A 21,598-nucleotide genomic window follows, 5' to 3' on the forward strand; every position below is an offset into this window, starting at 1 on the left:
CTGCTGTCCCAACCCAAGGACCCTGGGCTAACAGGTGCACCGTAAAGTGCCACGTAAACGCAGATGTTCACTACCACACCAGGAACCCCTCAGCCAAGGGTGTCCCCAGACCTTGTCTTGCCGCGCGGTCCCAGGAGATTCTCTAGCACCCCTCGCTCTCTCCCCATGTCTCCGGCCAGCGGACAGGAGAGAGCTTGAAAAACCAAAGTCCCTTTTCCCCCAAAATATTCTTTATTCTTGCATTACATTTGTGTTTCCAGTTGTGAATAAAAAATGCTTAGAAAGTGGTTACAAAACAGCGTGAACTGGACACGAGGCGCAGACTCGCCTTCTCCACGTGTGACGACACAGGGCCTGGCGTCGGGGTCGGGCTGGCCTGCTTGGGCTCAGTCGGGCTTCTCACTCTCAGAATCTAGAAAACAAAACCGCCACAGCTGATTACAGGCCCAACTCGGTCACACAAGGCCCTGGAACGTGGAACAGTGTTGCCAGCACAGACCTACTCCTTGGAGAGCCGGTGGCCCGTGACCCTCACATTGTGCAGGCCCCAGGCAGCCTCTGCCATCTGTCCGGCTTCTGCACGGGGTGACTGCCCAGGACCAGACAGGACTTCCCAGCACCTGCACGTCTGCAGCATCACACTCCTTGGGCACAGTGAGAGAAGCAGCAGCCCTGAGGTGCACTGCTTCTGAAAAGGGGGCTCCCCCTCCCTCCAAGAACACGGGCATAAAGCCTGACCACCTCAGCTGGCTGGGGCAAGAGACACCGCAAACCTTGAGTGTGTACAGGGCACGTGCAGCACAGACCGCTGAGCATGATGCCATCAGGGGCGGGTTGGCTGCAAATAGCTGCTGAGCGCCACAAGGGGCCCCCAGCAAACCTGCACCGGTCCTACGAGCTTCACCTCACCCCCCAAGCCTACGAGCCCAATGCTGATCCAGGAGAAGGTACAGAGGAGCCCATCCCCCGCCCCCGGTTCTGTCCACGGGGTGAGTCGTGCCAACTTGGCTTTGTGCAACTTTAGCCAACATGGACAGGGGTCAGGTACCACTTAGTTGATCAGACTCACATCCTCCATGGGGTGCAGCCCACTGCATGTCTACATGCAGTTCAAGTCCAGAGTAGTTGAAAGCCGAGCAAACAGGCCTGGAGGCAGCAAAGCTGGGTCCTCAGGTCCCAGGTCCCACCTGGTGAGCACCCTGTGCAGAAGACGGGGGTCCTGCCTAACATCCCACTCTTGCCCCCTGACCCAGCTCAACATCCATCACATGTGGCTCCTGCTAGAAACACAGCACCCACCGTTCAATCCCCAGGCCCCCAACCTCCTAGGCCAGGTGTCCATGGCAAGGGTGGAGCTGAGTGTTAAGCTGCACCCGGAAGAGCCTAGGATGCTGGCCGGTTCCGCTTTTATGTGGGCAGAGAGTAAGGAAAAGATGTTGTTCCACACTGTTTTCAAGCAAACATGTTTATTTTCCTCCTTCATATATACAATCTCTTGGGGATTCCGTGCCACTGACCATCCACGTACAAGGCCAGGACCCCAAATCTCACCTCTGGTGCAGCAGTGGAGAGGGGGGTGCATAGGAGAAAGGCAGCTTCCACCACCCCCAGGCGCACGAGATTCTCCACCAAGGGACTGAGGGGCACATTACAGAGAACAGAAATCTCTTACTACAGCATCGCGCCCTGCATAATCACCTAAGAAACTCAATTCTAACCGAATTGATGGAATAACACATTTAAAATAATTTAGCCAGGTCTAGTGAGGTCCCAGAGTACAGCAGAACTATATAGTTTTCACAGCTAGGCAGCCCAAGGCAGCTGCCTTCTGATAGGAAGTGGAAAAGATCTTGGCCATGAGGAGCGGGGACTTCAGCTCCCACGGGGGGCTATTTGGTGCCCATCTGGGAGGAGTCTCACTGAAATCTCCAGAAGGGGAGTACTCACGCCACAGGCAGGGCAACCTGTGTGCACCCAGCAGAATGAGACCCAGGCCTCGCTGGAAACGATGGAAAAGGAAGAACAGCTGGCAGGAGGGTCGGCAGAAACCCAGAGCTGAGGGGGCGATGGGGCCTCTGCAGGGTGGATGCCCTGCCTATACCCCACAGGCTTTGGGTCAAGAGGGTGTGGCTGCTCATCTAGCACTTTCCAGCAGGCTATGCACAGCCAAAAGCTGCTGCTGCTGTTTCTTACTAAGAGACCTACTGCTGCCAGCAACACTCTGTTCCAGTAACCACATGTCCCTGGGCAGCCTGTCGGCAGCATGCAGAGCCCTGCAGCCAGCGGGCAGGGGTGAGGATAGGGGTGTCCATCTGTCTGTGATCTGTGACCACAGAAGCCCAGAGAGGCCTCATTTACAACAGAAGTCAGGTTTTAGTTTCAGATTTATAAACCATTATCTCTGCGATTTAAAATGGGAAATAACAATATCAATGCACAAGCCAATTATAAAAATGAAATACACCTTTTCCAATGTACGGTTTTTTTTTAAACATTTCTTTCCATCAGGGAACAGAAAAGCTGGAATTCAAGGCACTGTACTTCTGCAGGGAGATTACAATGTTCTAACCATCAGTTCAAGTACAGGAAGTGGGTGCGAAGGCTGCAAGTGTAAACCATGGGAACAGAAGGAACAGGGTCTGCGGCAGTAAAGGAAGCAAGCGTTGCTGCCCACACACTGGCCCCTCACCAGGCACCCATGGGCAGGCGGGGCAGAGGCCAAGCCATAAGCTGGCTCCTCCGGACTGTTCAGTTCAGCGCATTCCAGCGGCCAAGCAGGAAGAGAGAGCTATGTGATTCGCAGTCTGGGACCAGGCGCGCTGACCACAGGTGGCCGCAAGAACACGGGAAGTGCAGGCATGCCTGCTGCACCCAAGCCTAGCCCCCTGGCGGGTCTCTGGCTGCCCACCTGGGCTGCCCAGGGCCCCCAGGACACTGGAGCTGGGAGCAGGATTCCGTAGTGGCCCAGAGGCTGCGCACAGGGCGGGGCTGGTAGGCCAGAAAGGGCAGTACCTGGCATGGGCAGGCCTGGGGTGGTTCCAGGAATGGCCGCGGTGGATAGAGGGCTGGGCGCTGGGGCCAGACATGGTGTCCCCACTGCTGCTCGAGAGGCGTTCATCTACAAGACAAGAAGAGGAAGGTATGTGTGGCTGCCAACAGCTGCCCCTCCCAGGGGTCCCTACAGATTCTCTATCGTCGGCAAAGAGTAGTCTCCAGGACCTGCCATCGGATGCCTTCTAATGGCTGATATCAGAGAGACAGCATGCGGCCAGGAAGCAGCCAGTGCCCTCTCTTGCTTCTTAAGCTGCAGCCTGGCCACCCCTATGCCCCAGCTGTCCTCGCAGAGCAGACCCTGTGGGGCCTGAGTCCTGAGGATGCAGTGGTGAGTGACTGCACACCCTACCCAAGGGCCTCCTGTTTGGTCAGGACCTTTATGTAAAGACCACAGCCTGGGAGCCTGTGGCAGGGCAGGCCCTCCACACCCCAGAGGAGAAGCAGCATGAGGATGAGAAAGTGGAGATGGTTGGTGAGATCAGCATGGCCAGGATACAGAAAACAGGCCACAAAGAGATTACAGCCTAACTTCAACTCTCAAGGTGCAGACAGATCTAATAAAGCAACCAAAGAAAGACAGCACAGCCAAATGGAGCCGGCCCCAGAAATGCAAGGCTGCTGTCCCGGCGGGTGTCACTGCCCCTTGACCCCAATCACACACCAAGGGAGGACCCCGTCTGATGCTCTCCACAGATGCAGGGAGAGTGGCTGAGAAGTTCCATACTCTTTCATGGAAAACACAGCAACCAAGGCTGGAGGCTGCCTCCTCCATCTGTGAGGACCTCTGTGGAATCTGCAGCCAAACCTCCACTGCTTTGAAATGCTAGAAGCACTTCCCCCGCAGCTCGCTCTCCTCCCAGTCCGCACTGTGTGGGAAGTCCCAGCCAAGGCAAGAAAAGGAATAGAGTCATAGACTGGAAAAGAAATGAAACCATCCTCATTTGCAGAGGAAGGACTGTGTTTGGAGAAAACCAAAAGCCTGTACAAACCGATTTCTAGAACTAACAAGCAAAGGTAACAAGATGGCAGGATACAAGGTACAGAATTCTATACACTAGCAACGAACAACTGGGAAGTGAAATTTAAGAATACAATTTCCATTCGCATTCCAAAACACCAGTTACACAGGAATACATTTCACGAAAGATGAAAGATGTGTAACACCTACAAAACTTTGCTGAGAGAAAATTAAAAAGACACAATGACACAGATGCCATGTTCATAGGAATACTTAGGACTGTTAATATGTCAGATTTCACCCAGTTGATCAACAGACTCCATTAAATCTCAATCAAAATCCCAGCAAGCTATTTTATAGAAATAGGCTGCTTCTAAAATGTGTATGAAAGTATTAAGGACCTAGAGAAATCAAATTCTTAAAGACTGATGCTGGAGGTTGTATTGTACTAGATATTAAACTTACCATAAAGCCGCAGTACTTAAGTATACTATCATAAGGATGAAAGAATTGCTCAGTGGGACAAACCCGTAAGTTCAGAAATGGATCTACACATACACAACCACCTGACCAACATCTGTACGATTCAGTGTGGAAAGGAAGGTGCTACAACAACCAGATATGCACAAAAGGAAAAAACAAAAGACTTGATCCCAACATTAAACCATCCACAAAAGTTCATTTGAAGTGGCTTACAGGCCTCAATGCAGCAGCTAAAACTATGAAGGTTCTAGAAAAAAAGACAGGAACATAATATCGGGATTTGAAAGAGGCAAAGATTCCTTATATACACACACAAAATTAAATCATTGTATAAACTGGACCATAAGAATATTGAAACTTTTGCCATTTCATGTTTACCATTAAAACAATGAAAAAACAAGCCACAGACTGGTATAATGTAGCCATAGTATATAATGAACTCACTATTTAATAATCAAGAGATAATTCAACTTTTCAAAAGTAAAGATCACTGACCAGGCACTTTACAAAAGATGGCCAGTAAGACTATGAAAAGGAGCTCAAAAGCAAATGAAAACAATATAAGAAACCAACTGCTAGGCCTCTGATTCTTTTTACAGGTAAATTTTCAAATAAAACATTCCACACACCTTAAAAAGCCAAAAGACAAAGCAATATAAAGGAAAACTATGTAAAACAGAACTGTAAAATACTATTTGAAAGACAAGATTGAGAATTTTGGCAGAAAGCTGGAAACTTATAAAAAAGAATACAGCAGACTTCCAGGAAAATGTTGGGAGTAGGAGGATCCTAAGCTCACTTCATCCCAGGATACACCTAGATAACATCCACATGGGTGTAAATAACCCAGAAAGTGACCCAAAGACTGGCAGAACAGACTGTCCACAGCAAAATACAGAGAAGAGGTCACACTGAAGCAGGTAGTAAGGGTGGAGACATGGTCAAGATCCAGACAGACTCTCAGGACTTTCTGCAGGAGGGAGGGATGCCTCAGGCCTACAGAGGGGAGAGAAACAGACCCTCACCCCAGGCACAGAGAACCCACATGAAAGTCAGAGGGGCACAATTACACCAGTCCTTCAAATCAGCAGGGCAGCATACCCAGGACTTCAAAAATTGGCCAGCTCAGCTGTGGGAAAAACCTGGAGGGTCAGGGGAAACTGACCCCTACTCTTAGCACAACAAATAGCCCTCCTGAGATATAGCATAAAAGCAGTGGTCTGAAAAACGCCTGAGTTATAGATTTACTTACTAATCTCAGAGTATGTGCTAGAGGGGCAGGGATGTTTGGAAGACTTTTCCAAAAACAAAAGAGCTGGCGGGTGCCATTTCCTCCCCAACCCGCAGCCTAGATACAGACACCCATGGAAACCAGTGCAGCACAAACACTCCACCTAGGTTGCTAAATAGCATGCTCCACCCCTGCACTCTTCTGCAGATACCTACCTCTGACTGGACCACCTTCCACACCTCTGATCCCCTCCTACAGCTGACCTGCACAAACCTTGCTAACACCACACACCCCACCCCACCCTCGTCCCCATGTTCTCCCACAGACCTGCCCCTCCAGTACACACTTGACCGGAGCTGATCATAGCAGTGCTACGAGTCTGGCAGTGTGCAGGCAGACCTGATGGGCCAGCACCACTCCAAAGTGACTCCTGCCAAGGGAGAAAGGATGATCACCACATACAGCAGTCCCAACTGTGGTCCCAGCTAGGGGCGGACATCTGGTCTGACTGCAGTCCCTCTCACCAACAAAAGCTTCCCAGGGAACAACACAGGGAAAGCACTCTGCAGTTCGGTGCTACTACATTTCTGGCAAATGCCTGGTCTGATGCATTTCAAGCCTAAGGCTGCCCTGGACTGGCCCACTAACAATACAGGGACCACACTCTGCCCACAACAGGCAAAGAGCCACTGCAGACTACCAGTCTGAAGGAAAAAGCAGCTTAGCCACAACAGTGGGGTACACGCAGCACACACAGGAGACACCCCTGCAGCTCCAGGTTCTGGAGAACAGGGGACACTGCAGTACATGCCACTATAGGACCCTCTTCCTCATAAGGACCACTACCTTAAGCAGGAGATGTAGCTGACTTCCCTAACACATAGAAGCAGACACAGAGAGACAAAATGAGGAGACAAAGGAATATGTCCCAAATGAAAGAACAGGACAAAATTAGAAGACAGCTAATTGAAGTGGTTAAAAGTAATATGCCTGATAGAGAATGTAAAGTAATGATGAAAGAGGTACTCACTGGACTTGAGAAAAGAGTGGAGGACCTCACTGAGACCCTCAACAAAGAGACAAACATAAAAAAGAACAGAGATGAAGAACTCAATCACTGAAATTAAAAATACACTAGAGTGATAAATAGTGGATTAGAGCAAACAGAACAGAGCAGCAACCTAGAGGACAGAGGAATGAAAAGCAATCTGGATGAAAAACTGGAGAGAGAAAAAGAATAATAAAAAATAAATATAGACTTAGGGAACTCAGCAAACCATCAAGTGCAGTAGTATTCACATTACAGGGATCTTAGAAGAAGAAAAGAGAAAAGGGGGAAGAAAAATCTTTCTATCTCAAGAAATAATCACTGAAAATGTCTCAAATCTGGGAAAGGAAAAAGAAATCCGTATCCAGGAGGCACAAAAAGCCCCCAGCAAAATCAACCCAAGTAGGTCTACTTGGTCTACACCAAGACACATAAAATTCAAATGGCAAAAAGTAGTGATAAAGAGAATTTTTAAAGCAGCAAAAAAAGAAAATGGTTACATACAAAGGAAACCCCATAAGGCTATCAGCTGGTTTTTCAACAGAAACTTTGAAGGCCAGAAGGGAATGGCATGCTGAAGGGGAAAAAACAAAAACAAAAACAAAAACAAAACATGCAGCCAAGAATACTTTACCCAGGAAGGCTATCATTCAGAACAGGAGAGATAATTTCCTAGACAAACTAAAGTCAAAAGAATTCATGATCACTAAACCATCACTTCACCCCATCCCATCCCTTCAACCATTTCTTCATCCTTAGAAATATTAAAGGGGACTCTTCGGGTGGAAAGGAAAAACCATAAGTAGGAGGAAGAAAAGTAGGAAACACAAAACCAGTAAACTTAAGTATATCTATAAAAGTCAGTCAAAGGATATATAAGAATGGGGCGCCTGGGTGGCGCAGTCGGTTAAGCGTCCGACTTCAGCCAGGTCATGATCTCGCGGTCCGTGAGTTCGAGCCCCGCGTCAGGCTCTGGGCTGATGGCTCGGAGCCTGGAGCCTGTTTCTGATTCTGTGTCTCCCTCTCTCTCTGCCCCTCCCCCGTTCATGCTCTGTCTCTCTCTGTCCCAAAAATAAATAAAAAACGTTGAAAAAAAAATTTAAAAAAAAAAAAAAAAAAAAAAAAAGGATATATAAGAAGATGTAAAGTATACATACCTAAACGTGGGGGCACGGGGGAGGGAAGGAGTAAAGAATCAGTTCACACTTAAGTGACCATCAACAATACAGACTGCTATATGCAGAAGATGTTATATATCAACTTAATGGTAACCACAAATCAGAAACCAGTAACAGATATGCAAAAAACAAAGAGAAAGGAATCCAAGTATATCACTAAAGAAAGCCAGCAAACTGTGAGAAGACAGCAAGAGAAGAAAGCAACAGAGAATAACTAGAAAAACAACCATAAAACAAGAAACAAAATGGCAGTAAGTAGATACCTATCACTAATTACTTTGAATGTAAATGGACTAAACACTCCAATCAAAAGACATAAGGTGAAAGAATAGATAAAAATACAAGACCCATCTATATGCTGTCTACAAGGGACTCACTTCACACCTAAAGACACCTGCAGATTAAAAGTGAAGGGATGGAAAAGCATTATTGTGCAAATGCATGTCAAAAGAAAACCGGGGTAGCAATACTTCTATCCAACAAAATACACTTTAAAACAATGACAGTAACAAGAGACAAAGAAGGACATCATATACCCATAAAGAGAGCAATCCAACAAGAAGCTATAACAATTATAAATATTTATGCACACAGCATGGGAGCACCCAAATACATAAAGCAGCTAATAACAGACATAAAGGAAATAATCGATAGTAATACAATAATATTACAGGACTTTAACACCCTACTAATAACATCAGTGAAGAGATCATCCAAAGAGAAAATAAACAAAGGAATCAGTGGCTTTGAATGGTACGTTGGACCAGATGGATCTAACAGATATATTCACAGTACACATTTTTACAAGTGCACATGGAACATTCTCCAGAATAGATTACATATTATGCCACAAAACAAGTCTCAACAAGTTCAGGAAGACTGAACTCATGCCATGCATCTATTCTGACTACAATGCTATGAAAGCAGAAATCCAGCAGCAGAGAAAAATCTGGAAAGAACACAAATACACAGACTAAATAGCATGCTACTAAACAATGAGTGGGTCAACCAAGAAATCAAAGAGGAAATTTAAAAAATACATGGAGACAAATGAAAACACAACAGTCCAAAATCTTTGGGATCCAGCAAAAGCTGTTCTTTTAAGTTTACAGCAATACAGGCCTACCTCAAGGAGCAAGAAAAATCTCAAACAACCTAACCTACATTGAAAGGAGCTGGCAAAAGAACAAACAAAAATTAAAACCAGTAGAAGGAAGGAAATAGTAAATATCAGAGCAGAAATAAATGAAACAAATTAAAAAAACTAAAAACAACAACAAAACAATAGATCAATAAAATCAGGAAGTGGACTCATCAAAAGAGAGGGGGGTGGGGAGGGAAAGTGGGAGAGGACTCAAGTAAAATCAGAAATGAAAGAGGAGAAATAACAACCAACACCACAGAAATAAAAGGATTATAAGAGAATACTGTGAAAAATTATATGACAAATTGGATAACCTAGAAGAAATGGATAAATTCCTAGAAAAATATAGGAAATTTGAACAGACTGATCACCAACAATGAAGTCATGTCAATAATCAAAAAACTCCCAACAAACAAAAGTCCAGGAACAGATGGCTTCACAGGTCAATTTAACCAAACATTTAAAGAAAAGTTAATACGCTGTTCTCAAAATTGTCCAAAAAATAGAAGAGGAAGGAAAACTTCCAAATTCATTCTACAAGGCCTCTACAAGCATTACCCTGATGCCAAAACCAGATAAAGACATCACAAACAAAGAGAACTACAGGACAATATCTCTTAACAACATGCAAAATCCTCATCAAATACTAGCAAAATGAATCCAAGAATACATTAAAAAATTATGCACCACAATCAAGTGGGATTTATTCCTGGGTTGCAAGGGTGGTTCAGTATTCAGAAATCAATCAACATGATACATCACAAGAGATATCATACTATCAACAAGAGATATCATGCTATCAACAAGAGATAGCATAAAAACCATATGATCATTTCAATAGATGCAGAAAAAGCATGATGAAACTCAACATCTATTCATGAAACAAACTCTCAACAAAGTGGGTTTAGAGCTAACATACCTCAAGATCATAAATGCCATATATGAAAAACCCACACGTAACATCATATTCAATGGGGAAAAACTGAGAACTTTTCCCTAAGATCAGGAATAAGACAAGGATGTCCATTCTCACCACTTTTATTCAACATAGTACTGGAGAGGTCCTAGCCACAGTAATCAGACACAAAAGATGACATGATAATATCACAGAAAACCCTAAAGATTTCACCAAAAAACTGAACTGATAAACTGTTTAAAGTCAAGTTGCAGGATACAAAACCAATATACACAAATCTGTTGCATTTCCAGACACTAATAAGAAGTAGCAAAAAGAGAAATTAAGAAAACACTCCCATTTAGAACTGCACCAAAGAGAGTAAAACACCTAGGGAAAAAAACTAAACCAAGTAGGTGAAAGACCTGTACTCTGAGAACTATAAAATAGTGACGAAAGAAACTGAAGATGACACAAATGGAAAGATATTCTATGTTCATGGACTGGGAGAACAAGTATTATTAAAATGTTCATAGTACCCAAAGCAATCTACACATTTAATGCAATCCTTCTGAGAATACCAACAGCATTCTTCACAAAACTAGAACAAGTAATCCTATTGTATGGATTTGTGTAGAACCACAAAAGACCCCAAATAGCCAAAGCCATCTTGAAAAAGAAGAACAAAACTGGCAGTAGCACAATTCCAGATTTCAAGATACACTACAAAACTCTGGCAATCAAAACAGTATTGTACTGGCACAAAAGTAGACACATAGGTCAATGGAACAGAAGAGAGAGCCCAGAAATAAACCCATGATTATATAATCAATTAATCTCTGACAAAGGTGGCAAGAATATGCAATGGGGAAAAAGACAATCTCTTCAACAAGTGGTGTTGGGAATGCTGGACAGCTACATGCAAAAGAAAGAATCTGGAACACCTTCTCATATCATACACAAAAATCACTCGAAATGGATGAAAGACCTAAATGTGAGACCTGAAACCATAAAAATCCTAGAAGAGAACATAGGCAGGAATGTCTCTGAGATTGGCTATAGCAACATTTTTCCAGATAATGTCTCCTGAGGCGAGGGAAACAAAAAGCAAGATAAACAATTGGTACTACATCAAAATAAAAAGCTTCCTGACAACAAAGGAAACAGTCAACATAACTAAAAGGCAACCTAGTAATGGGACAAGATATCTGCAAATGATATATCTGGTAATGGGTTAGAATCCAAAATATAGGAAGAAGTTACACAACACCAAAAAAAAAATCTAATTAAAAATAGGCAGAATACGCTAACAGACATTTCTCCAAAGAACACATACAGATGGCCAATAGACATATGAGAAGATGATGTTTAACATCACTAATCATTAGGAAGATGCAAATCAATGACATACCACCTCACACATGTCAGAATGACTAAAATCAAAAACACAAGAAACAAGTGTTGGTGAGGATGTGGAGAAAAAGGAACCCTCATGCAGTGTTGGTGGAAATACAAACTGGTGCAGCCACTATGGCAACAGTATGGAAATTCCTCAAAAAATTAAAAATTGAATTTCCCTACAATCCAGGAATTCCACTACTGGGTATTTACCCAAAGAATATGAAAACTAATTCAAAAATATACATGCACCCGTATGTTTATTGCAGCATCATTTAAAATAGACAAATTGTGGAAGCATCCCAAGTGTCCACTGATAGATGAATGGATAAAGACTAGGTGGTAGGGGCTCCTGGGTGGCTCAGTCGATTGAGCCTTGACTTCGGCTCAGGTCATGATCTCGTGGTTTACAGGTTCGAGGCCTGCATCAGGCTCTGTGCTGACAGCTCAGAGCCTGGAGCCTGCTTTGGATTCTGTGTCTCCCTCTCTCTCTGCCCCTCCCACCTCACGCTCTCTCGCTCTCTCGCTCTCTCTCCCCTTCAAAAATAAATATCAAAAAAAAATTTTTTTAAAAAGACAAGGTGGTAGATACATACAATGGAATATTAATCAGCCTAAAAAAGAATGAAATCTTGCCTTTTGCAACAACATGGATGGGTCAGAGAGGGTATAATGCTAAGTGAAATAAGTCAGAGAAAGACAAATCCCATATGATTTCACTTATATATGGAATTTTAAAAACACAACAAAGAAAGAGACAAAAAACCTGACTCTTGACTGAGAACTGATGGTTACTAGAGTGAGGTGGCTGGGGGGGATGGGTGACATAGGTGAGGGGATTACGAGGACACTTACGATGAACACTAAGAAATGTACAGAATTTGTGAATCACTATATTGTACCCCTGAAGCTAATATAATACTGTATGTTAACTATACTGTAATTTTTTTTAAGGGTATAGCAGATGTGGATGGTGATTTTCAACTTAAATAATAAATTTAAAACTCAATGAATAAGATTAAAAGCAGTATAGACACAGAGACAAATATGGTGAACTAAAAGATGTGAAGAAGGGGTACCTGGCTGGCTCAGGGGGTTACGCATCCGACTCTTGATTTCGGCTCAGGTCATCATCTCACTGTTTGTGATACTGAGCCACATATCGGGCTCTGTGTTGACAGTGCAGAGTCCACTTGCACTGAGAAAGAGGGGATTCTCTCTCCCTCTTTCTGCCCCTCCCCCACTCATATTTTCTCTCTCTCAAAAAACATTAAAAAAATAAAAGATCTGAAGAAGATACCCAAACTAAACTATGAAGGGACAAAAGATTAGAAAACATGTAAGAGGGACACCTGGGTGGCACAGTCAGTTAAGCATCCAACTTCAGCTCAGGTCACGATCTCACAGTTTGTGAGTTCGAGCCCCACGTCGAGCTCTCTGCTGTCATTGCAGAGCCTTCTGATCCTCTCTGTCTCTCTCTTTCTCTGCCTCGCCTGTTTTCTCATTAAAAGAAACAACAACATTAAAAGAACAGCACATTAATTTTCACATTAAAAGAAACAACAACAACAACATGTAAGGGACCAAGGACAGAGTAATATGTACTGGAATATCAGCAGAATAAGAGGGAGAGGAGAGTGGGTCAGCAGTATGGGAAGATATAATGGCGGAAAAACATCCATATTTGATTGAGAAATGAAACTGTGGAGTCAAGGGGCCCTTTGAAGTCTAAGCAGAATAAAAATGTATATTCTTAGGCATCTCATAATAAATATTCTAATTAAATGAAACGTATTAGAAGCCAGAAGAAAAGGAATTATCTTCAAAGTAACAACAGACTGGCAGCTCACTTCCAAGAAAAACAGGAAAGCCACACAACAGCACAATGAAAATATCACAACGCTCAGAAGATTGTTGCTAACCTAGAATCCTATACCCACTGAAAATATCCTTCAAGAATGACAATGACATTAAGACATTTTTAGACAAAAATGGAGACATAAGTCATTGGTACACATATATTAAAGGAAATCCTGATGGAAATAGATCCTAGAGGGAAGATTAGTGGCAAGAAAGAATGATGGGGCACCTGAGTGGCTCAGTCGGTTGAGTGTCCAATTTTGGCTCAGGTCATGATCTCACAGTTTGTGAGTTCAGGCCCTGCATTGGGCTCTCTCCTGTCAGCATAGAGCCTGCTTAGGATCCTCTGTACCCCTCTCTGCACCTGTCCTGCTCATGCTCTCTCTCAAAAATAAACATTAAAGAAAAAAATGAAAAAAAAAAACACAGTAAATATGCAGATATAGGTGAATATTGACTGTATAAAAAATGTATTGTGAGACTGAAAGTCTATATAGAATTGAAAGAAGTTAGGAGGACAGTAAAAGCTATTAAAGTGTTTTGTGGCCTTTCCATTGTCTGGGAAGTTGGTACAAGAAAATTAGACTGTGATAATTTAAGGATGTATGCTAAAGTACTTAGAATAATCATTAAATGAACAGGAAGAGAAAGTTAAATTTCCCAGCTAACTGTGGGAGGAAAAAAAGAGTAAGAAAATATATCTAAGAGAGAAAAAGGAACATGGAACAGATAGGACAAATAGAAAACATATAAGGGATTTAAGCTAAAACATACAGTTGGCCCTGAACAACACAGTTTTGAACTGTCCAGGTCTACTTATAATCAGAGTTTTTACAGTGCACTACTGTAAATGTATTTTATTTCTCATTATTTTCTTAATATTTTTTCTCTAGCTTAGTTTATTATAAGACTATATTATATAATACAACATAGAAAATATGTGTTAACTAACTGTTTATGTTATCAGTAAGGCTTCAACAGTAGGCTATCAGTAGCTAAGTTTTAGAGGGGGTCAAAAGTTATATGCAGACTTGACTGAGCAAGGTTGTCCACTCCCTTAACTCCTGAATTGTTCAAGAGTCTGTATATGCAATCAAATTAAATGTAAATGTTCAAAGTTTTACAAGAATTATATGCTGTTTACAAGAGAAACATCTGAAACAAGGATATAGAAATACTGAAAGTAAAGGATAGGAAACCATACCATGTAAGCAGTAACCCAACACAAGCTAGTGTACCTACAGCAACTTCGGACAAACTAGATTTAAAGGCAAAAATCGTAATAGAGGTACTTCATACTATTAAAAGTTCAACTCACAAGGAAGACAGTAAATCTAAATATGAACATACCTGATAACCTGCCCTCAAAAATGTACACAAAAGAACTGCAGTAAGAAATATACAAGTCCACACCATAGTGGGAAATTTTTTTAATTCCTCTTTCAATAACTGAAAGAATATTCAAAAACACACAAATCTCAGCAAGAATGACATAAGGAAAATGAAGGAGTAGGCAGCTTCAAACTTCCATGCCTTCACAGAAATGGTGAAAAGACAGCCAGAAACCATCAAAACTAACTTTATCAGAACTCCAGAAAACAGTTAAAGGTTTATGGCAATGAAATAGAAGTAAAAGACAAATCAAGAAAAAAGCAAATATTTAGAAGCTGGAAAGCACTGTGGTGTTTTTACTGGCCCCTGGCCCTCTCCGCTTCCTAGCTTTACAACTGCCTTGAAGAGGGCAGCCTGTGTTTCCAGTGTGGGAGCCTGGCCCTTGGTTCCAGAGGGAGCAAAGCTCTCACTCACAATTTATTGTGTATGTCTATTATATCCTGTGTAAAGGCCACCTGAAGGACTGACACAAGATGCACATATCCGTCTGCATATATTTGGAATTCTCTAAGGGTAGAAAAGTGGCAGGTATTGCTCAAAAACATTGTAAGGCAACTTAAAAATCTGCAGTTGCTTGGGGCCAAAGACTACAAACAAGATACACATAGATTGCCTAAAAGCCTGAGTAGAAAAGCATGGGAGAGAGTTTCTTTGGGAAATGAGGGTACTGAAAAGTATGTGTGTGCTGGGGAATTCAGAGAGCTATGTGCATGTCCAAGGCAGAATACACTGTCTGTCTGTCTGTCTGTCTCTCTCCCTCTCTCTCTCTCTCTCTCTCTCCCTCTCTGTCTGTCACACACACATACGACTCAGAAAACTCTAAGCTCTCACCATTATTCAATGCAAGCAAAAGTGAAGGCATAGGCAAATTGTAAATGGCCTGGCTAAGCGTTCAAGGAGTCCTCCTAGCCCTGAGCCAATCTGTAAAGACTGGAAGAGGTGTTTAAGCTCCTGATATTCAAGCAAATCTCAAGCTAATATAACCTAAGCCTTCAACAAACAAAACCAGCAAATAGTGGAAAAGAGGAGAATCTAATTTCCAGAATTATTAATTATAATATGCAAATGCCTAGTTTTCAACAAGAAATCACAGATCATACAGAGAAACAGAAAAGTACAGCCCATTAAAAGGAAAAAATTAACAGAAATTGTCCTTGAGAAAGGCTAGACATTGGACTAAGGACTTTAAAGTGGATGTTTTAACTGTGCTCAAAGAGGGGTGCCTGGATGGCTCAGTCAGTTAAGCATCCGACTCTTTTAAATATTTATTTTATTTTTTATTTTTTAAAATTTATATCCAAATTAGTTAGCATATAGTGCAACAATGATTTCAGGGGTAGATTCCTTAGTGCCCCTTACCCATTTAGCCCATCCCCCCTCCCACTACCCCTCCAGTAACCCTCAGTTTGTTCTCCATATTTATGAGTCTCTTCTGTTTTGTCCCCCTCCCTGTTTTTATATTATTTTTGTTTCCCTTCCCTTCTGTTCATCTGTTTTGTCTCTTAAAGTCCTCATATTAGTGAAGTCATATGGTTTTTGTCTTTCTCTGACTAATTTCACTTAGCATAATACCTTCCAGTTCCATCCACGTAGTTGCAAATGGCAAGATTTCATTCTTTTTGATTGCCAAGTAATACTCCATTGTATATATATACCACATTTTCTTTATCCATTCATCCATTGATGGACATTTGGGCTCTTTCCATAACTTTGGCTATTGTTGATAGTGCTGCTATAAACATGGGGGTGCATGTATCCCTTCGAAACAACACACCTGTAACCCATGGATAAATGCCTAGTAGTGCAATTGCTGGGTCGTAGGGTAGTTCTATTTTTAGTTTTTTGAGGAACCTCCATACTGTTTTCCAGAGTGGCTACACCAGCTTGCATTCCCAAAGCATCCGACTCTTGATTTCAGCTCAGGTCATGATCTCATGGTTCAGGAGTTCAAGCCCCCACATTGGTCTCTGCACTGACACTGCAGAGCCTGCTTGGGATTCTCTCTCTCCCTCTCTCTCTGTCCCTCCCCCTGCTTGTGTTTCTCTCTCAAAATAAGTAAATAGACTTAAAAATTTTCCAATTAATAAGCAGAGATTAGCAGAATAGTTAAAAATGCATGGTCAATCTATGTGCTATCTACCAGAGACTCACTTTAGATACAAAGACACAAAGAAGTTGCAAGCAAAAGGATGGAAAAAGAGAGCTGGGGTGGGTACGTTACTGCCAGGCAAAACTTATTTTAAGTCAAAAAAGGTTATGTAAAAAGACAAAGATCATATATTGATAAAAGTTTTGATCCATCAAGATGTAATGATCATAAATATATATTTATCTAAAAACACACCCCAAATTATATGATGCAAATGTAGAACTGAAAGGAGAAAAAAGACAGTTCTACACTAGCCATTGTAGACTTTAATACTCCATTTTTAATAAAGAACAACAGGACAAATCACTAAGAACAGACCTAAGGAAGCTCCCATAAGCCAATTAGCACTAACAAAACTATCCAACAAGAGTAGAATTCCTTTTCTTTTTTTTTTAAATTTTTTTTTTTTTTTAATTTTTTTTATTTTTGGGACAGAGAGAGGCAGAGCATGAACGGGAGAGGGGCAGAGAGAGAGGGAGACACAGAATCGGAAACAGGCTCCAGGCTCCGAGCCATCAGCCCAGAGCCTGACGCGGGGCTCGAACTCACGGACCGCGAGATCGTGACCTGGCTGAAGTCGGACGCTTAACCGACTGCGCCACCCAGGCGCCCCTAGAATTCCTTTTCTTTAGGTGTATGTAAAAGATCCCCAGAATAGGCCTCATGTTAGGCCACAAAACAAGTCTTAATAAGTAAAATAAACACAAAATATATAAATACAGTACAAACCTGAAAAGATCCTAATCATACAAAGTATCTTTTCTAACACAATAAATAAAATTATAAATCAATAACAACAGGGGCGCCTGGGTGGCGCAGTCGGTTAAGCGTCCGACTTCAGCCAGGTCACGATCTCGCGGTCCGTGAGTTCGAGCCCCGCGTCAGGCTCTGGGCTGATGGCTCGGAGCCTGGAGCCCGTTTCCGATTCTGTGTCTCCCTCTCTCTCTGCCCCTCCCCCATTCATGCTCTGTCTCTCTCTGTCCCAAAAATAAATAAAAAATGTTGAAAAAAAAAATTTAAAAAAAAATAAAATAAAATTAAAAAAAAAAGAAATCAATAACAACAAAATTACTAGAAAACTGGCATATATGCAGAAACGAAACACATACTTAAACAACCAAAGGATCAAAGACATAATCACAAGGGAAATGAGAAAATAATTGAGACAAATGAAAACAGAACATATAAAAATTTATGAGATAAAGCAAAAGAAGTTCTCAGAAGGAAATTTATAGCTATAAATGCCTACATTAAAAATTTTAAATCAATAACGGTATACCATATAAAAGAGAACAGGACGTCATAAAGAAAAATTAAAGCAAATGAATTAAAAACGAAACCAAAAGTTGGTTCTTAGAAAAGATTAACAAACTGACGAAGTTTTAGCTACCAAACTAAATATTTACATGAAATATAAAAATCCCTAGAAACACAGAAACTACCAAAGCTGACTCAAGAAGAAATAGAAAACTGAACTAGACATGTAACAAGTAATGAGACTGAATTAGTAATCAAAAACCTCAACAAAGAGAAGCCAAACTTTTAAAGAAGAATTAACAGCAATCTTTCTCAAACTCTTCCAAAAGTTGAATAGGAATAAACTTATTTTTTGTGACCAGCATTATCTTGACACTAAGGCCAGATAAATACATCACAAGAAAATTATGGACTGATACCCCAATGAATATTGATGCAAAAATCCTCAATAAAACATTAGCAAACTTAATTCAGTAGCACAATAGGAGTATATACACCATGACCAGGTGGGATTTATCCTAGGAATTAATGCAATGGTGGTTTAACATAAAAATCCATGTAATACATCATTAACAAGATAAAGGCACTCAACAAACTATGAACAGAACTCCCTCAATACGATAAAGACCACATATGAAAACCCACAGCTAACATTATATACTCATATATACTTAATGGTGAAAGTCTGAAAGCTTTTCCTCCAAAGTCAAGAACAAGAAAAGGATACCTGTTTTTTCCACTTCTGTTCAATATAATATTAAAAACTGTAGCCAGAGATATTAGGCAAGGAAAAAAAAGGCATCCAAACTGGAAAGGAAAAAGTAAAATGATCCTTGTTCAGAGATGACATAATTTTATAAGTAGATAACCCTAAAGAACACACACATACAAAACTAATCCATGAATTCAGCAAAGATGCAGGGTACAAAGTTGGCTGCATTTCTATACACTAACAGTGAACAATCTGAAAAGAAATCAAGGAAACAATTACATTTACAGTAACATAAAAGTAATAAAGTGTTTAGGAATAACTTCAAGGAGTTGAAAGACTTACACACTGAAAGCTACAAAACACTGCCAAAGGAAATTAAAGAAGACATAAATAGGGGTGCCTGGGTGGCTCAGTTGGTTAAGCATCTGACTTCAGCTCAGGTCATGATCTCACAGGTTGGGAGTTCGAGCCCTGCATCAGGATCTCTGCTGTCAATACAGAGCCCCCTTCAGATCTTCTGTCTTCTTCTCACTCTGCCCTTTCCCCACTCATGCACTCTTTCTCTCTCTAAAGTAAATAAACATTTTTTTTTAAAAACACATAAATAAATGGAAAGACATCACATGTTCATGGATTGGAAGACTTACACTGTTACCATCAAATACTACCCAAAGTGATTTACAGATTCAATGCAATCACTACTAAATTCCCAATGGCATTTTTTTTTTAAGAAATACAAAAACCCAGGGGCGCCTGGGTGGCTTGGTCGGTTAAGCATCCGACTTCGGCTCAGGTCATGATCTCACGGTCTGTGAGTTCAAGCCCCGCGTCGGACTCTGTGCTGACCACTCAGAGCCTGCAGCCTGTTTCAGATTCTGTGTCTCCCTCTCTCTCTGCCCCTCCCCTGTTCATGCTCTGTCTCTCTCTGTCTCAAAAATAAATATACGTTAAAAAAAAAAATTAAAAAAAAAAATACAAAAACCCATCCTAAAATTCATATGGATTCTCAAGGGACCCACAATAATCAAAACAATATTGAGAAAGAAAAACAAAGTTGGAGGACTCATACTTCCCTGATTTTGAAACTTAACTACAAAGCTACAGAAATGAAAACAATGTGATACTGGAAAAAGGATAGACATATACACTAATAAAATAGAACAGAGACCCTAGAAATAAACCTTTGCAAATATAGTCCATTCATATTCAACAAGAGTACTAAGACCATCCAATAGGGAAAGGATAGTCTCTTCAACAAATGGTATTGGGAAAACTGGTTACCCACATGCAAAGGCATGAAACTGCACCCTTATCTAACACCACAGACAAAAATTAACCAAAGTGGATAAAAGGCCTGAACATAACAGCTAAAATTATTAAACTCTTAGAAGGAAAGAGGGGAAAGGCTTCACAACATTGGATCTGGCAATAATTTCTTGGGTATGACACCAAAGACATGAGCAACAAAAACAGGTAAGTGGTCTTCATGAAAATTAAAAACTTGTGCATCAAGAGACACTGTCCACAGAGTAAAAAGATAGCCCCTAGAATGAGAAAAAGTATTTGCATATCACATATCTGATGAGGGATTAAAATCCAGAATATACAGAGAACTCCTTAAAACTTAATAACAAAGACAAATAATTAAGAAATGGGCAAAGGACTTGAACTGCTATTTCTCTAAGGAAGATGTACAAATGGCCAATAAGCACATGAAAAAAGGCTCAAATCCCTGATCATTAGGGAAATGCTAGTGAGAACCACAGTGAGATACCACTGTGGTGTCAGGATGGCTATTTAAAAAAAAAAAATCTGAAAATACAAAGTATTGGCAAGGATGAGGAGAAACTGGAACCCTGTTGTACTGCTGGCAGGAATGTAAAGTGGCGCAGCTACTAGAAACAGTCTGCAATTCCTCAAAAAGTTACAAATAGTATTATTATATGATCCAGTGATTTTACTTCTGGGTATTCTTTAAAAAGAATTGAAAGCAGGGACTCAAAGAGATACCTGCACACCTATGTTCACGGCAGCATTGCTCACAGTAGCCAATAGGTGTAAGCAACCCAAGTGTCCATCAACAGATAAATGGACAAAATGTGGTTATCAATGTACACTGGCATAGTTCTCAGCTTAAAAAGGAAGGAAATTCTGACACCACTTACAGGACGGATGAACCTTGAAGACGTTATGCTGCGTGAAATAAGCCAGACCAAAAAAACAAGTAGTGTAGGATCCCACTTTATATAGAGACCAACAGGAGTCAAATCCATAGAGACAGAAAGTAGAGTGGTAGTTTCCAGGGACTGAGGAAGGGGGAGGGGAATGGGAGTTCTTTTTCAATAAGGACAGAGTTTCATTTTTGCAAGATGAAAAAATTTTGGAGATGCACGGTGGTGATGGTTGAACAACAATATTAATGCTTAATGCACTTCAAGTGACACTTAAAGATGGTTGAGATGGCAAATTTTATGTCATGTATTTTACAATTTAAAAAATTGGGGAAAATGAAGGACTTTTTAAAAAAACTTTGAAGCATAGGTGACATACAATATTAAATTAGTTTAACATATACAACATAATGAATCAAGATATATATACATCACAGAATGCTCACCACAATATTACTGATCATATTCCCCATCTACTTTTCTTTCCCCAAAAGAGTAAAGTTCTGCTACAGCATGACTGGACCTTGTAAACACTGTACTAAGTGAAATAAGCCAGACAGCAAAGGGCAAATACTATATGATTCCACTTAAATGAGGTGCTTAGTGTCGTCAAATTCATAGAAAGTAGAAAAAAAGTTAACATAGGCTGCAAAACTAGCAACCAGAGG

General features: G+C 41.3%; 1 protein-coding gene across 10 annotated transcripts in view; it reads right to left on the reverse strand.

Moving 5' to 3' along the window:
- Nucleotides 1-212: 212 nt before the first annotated feature.
- Nucleotides 213-21,598, reverse strand: part of WNK2 (WNK lysine deficient protein kinase 2) — a 132,744-nt gene continuing 111,358 nt past the window's right edge. For 6 of the 10 annotated variants that reach the window (XM_058695935.1, XM_058695943.1, XM_058695941.1 and 3 more), the window contains 2 exons: nt 3,013-3,118; nt 1,369-1,636 (listed from right to left, as the gene is read on the reverse strand). In XM_058695935.1, coding sequence (XP_058551918.1) covers nt 1,548-1,636; nt 3,013-3,118 — 195 coding nt within the window. In that variant the 3' untranslated portion in view covers nt 1,369-1,547. Of the gene's footprint in view, nt 413-1,367; nt 1,637-3,012; nt 3,119-21,598 lie in introns of those variants that run through there. The other 4 variants (XM_058695939.1, XM_058695936.1, XM_058695937.1 and 1 more) reach the window with 3 other exon arrangements.

Source organism: Neofelis nebulosa, chromosome 12 (assembly GCF_028018385.1).
Source record: "Neofelis nebulosa isolate mNeoNeb1 chromosome 12, mNeoNeb1.pri, whole genome shotgun sequence".
Lineage (NCBI taxonomy): Eukaryota > Metazoa > Chordata > Mammalia > Carnivora > Felidae > Neofelis > Neofelis nebulosa.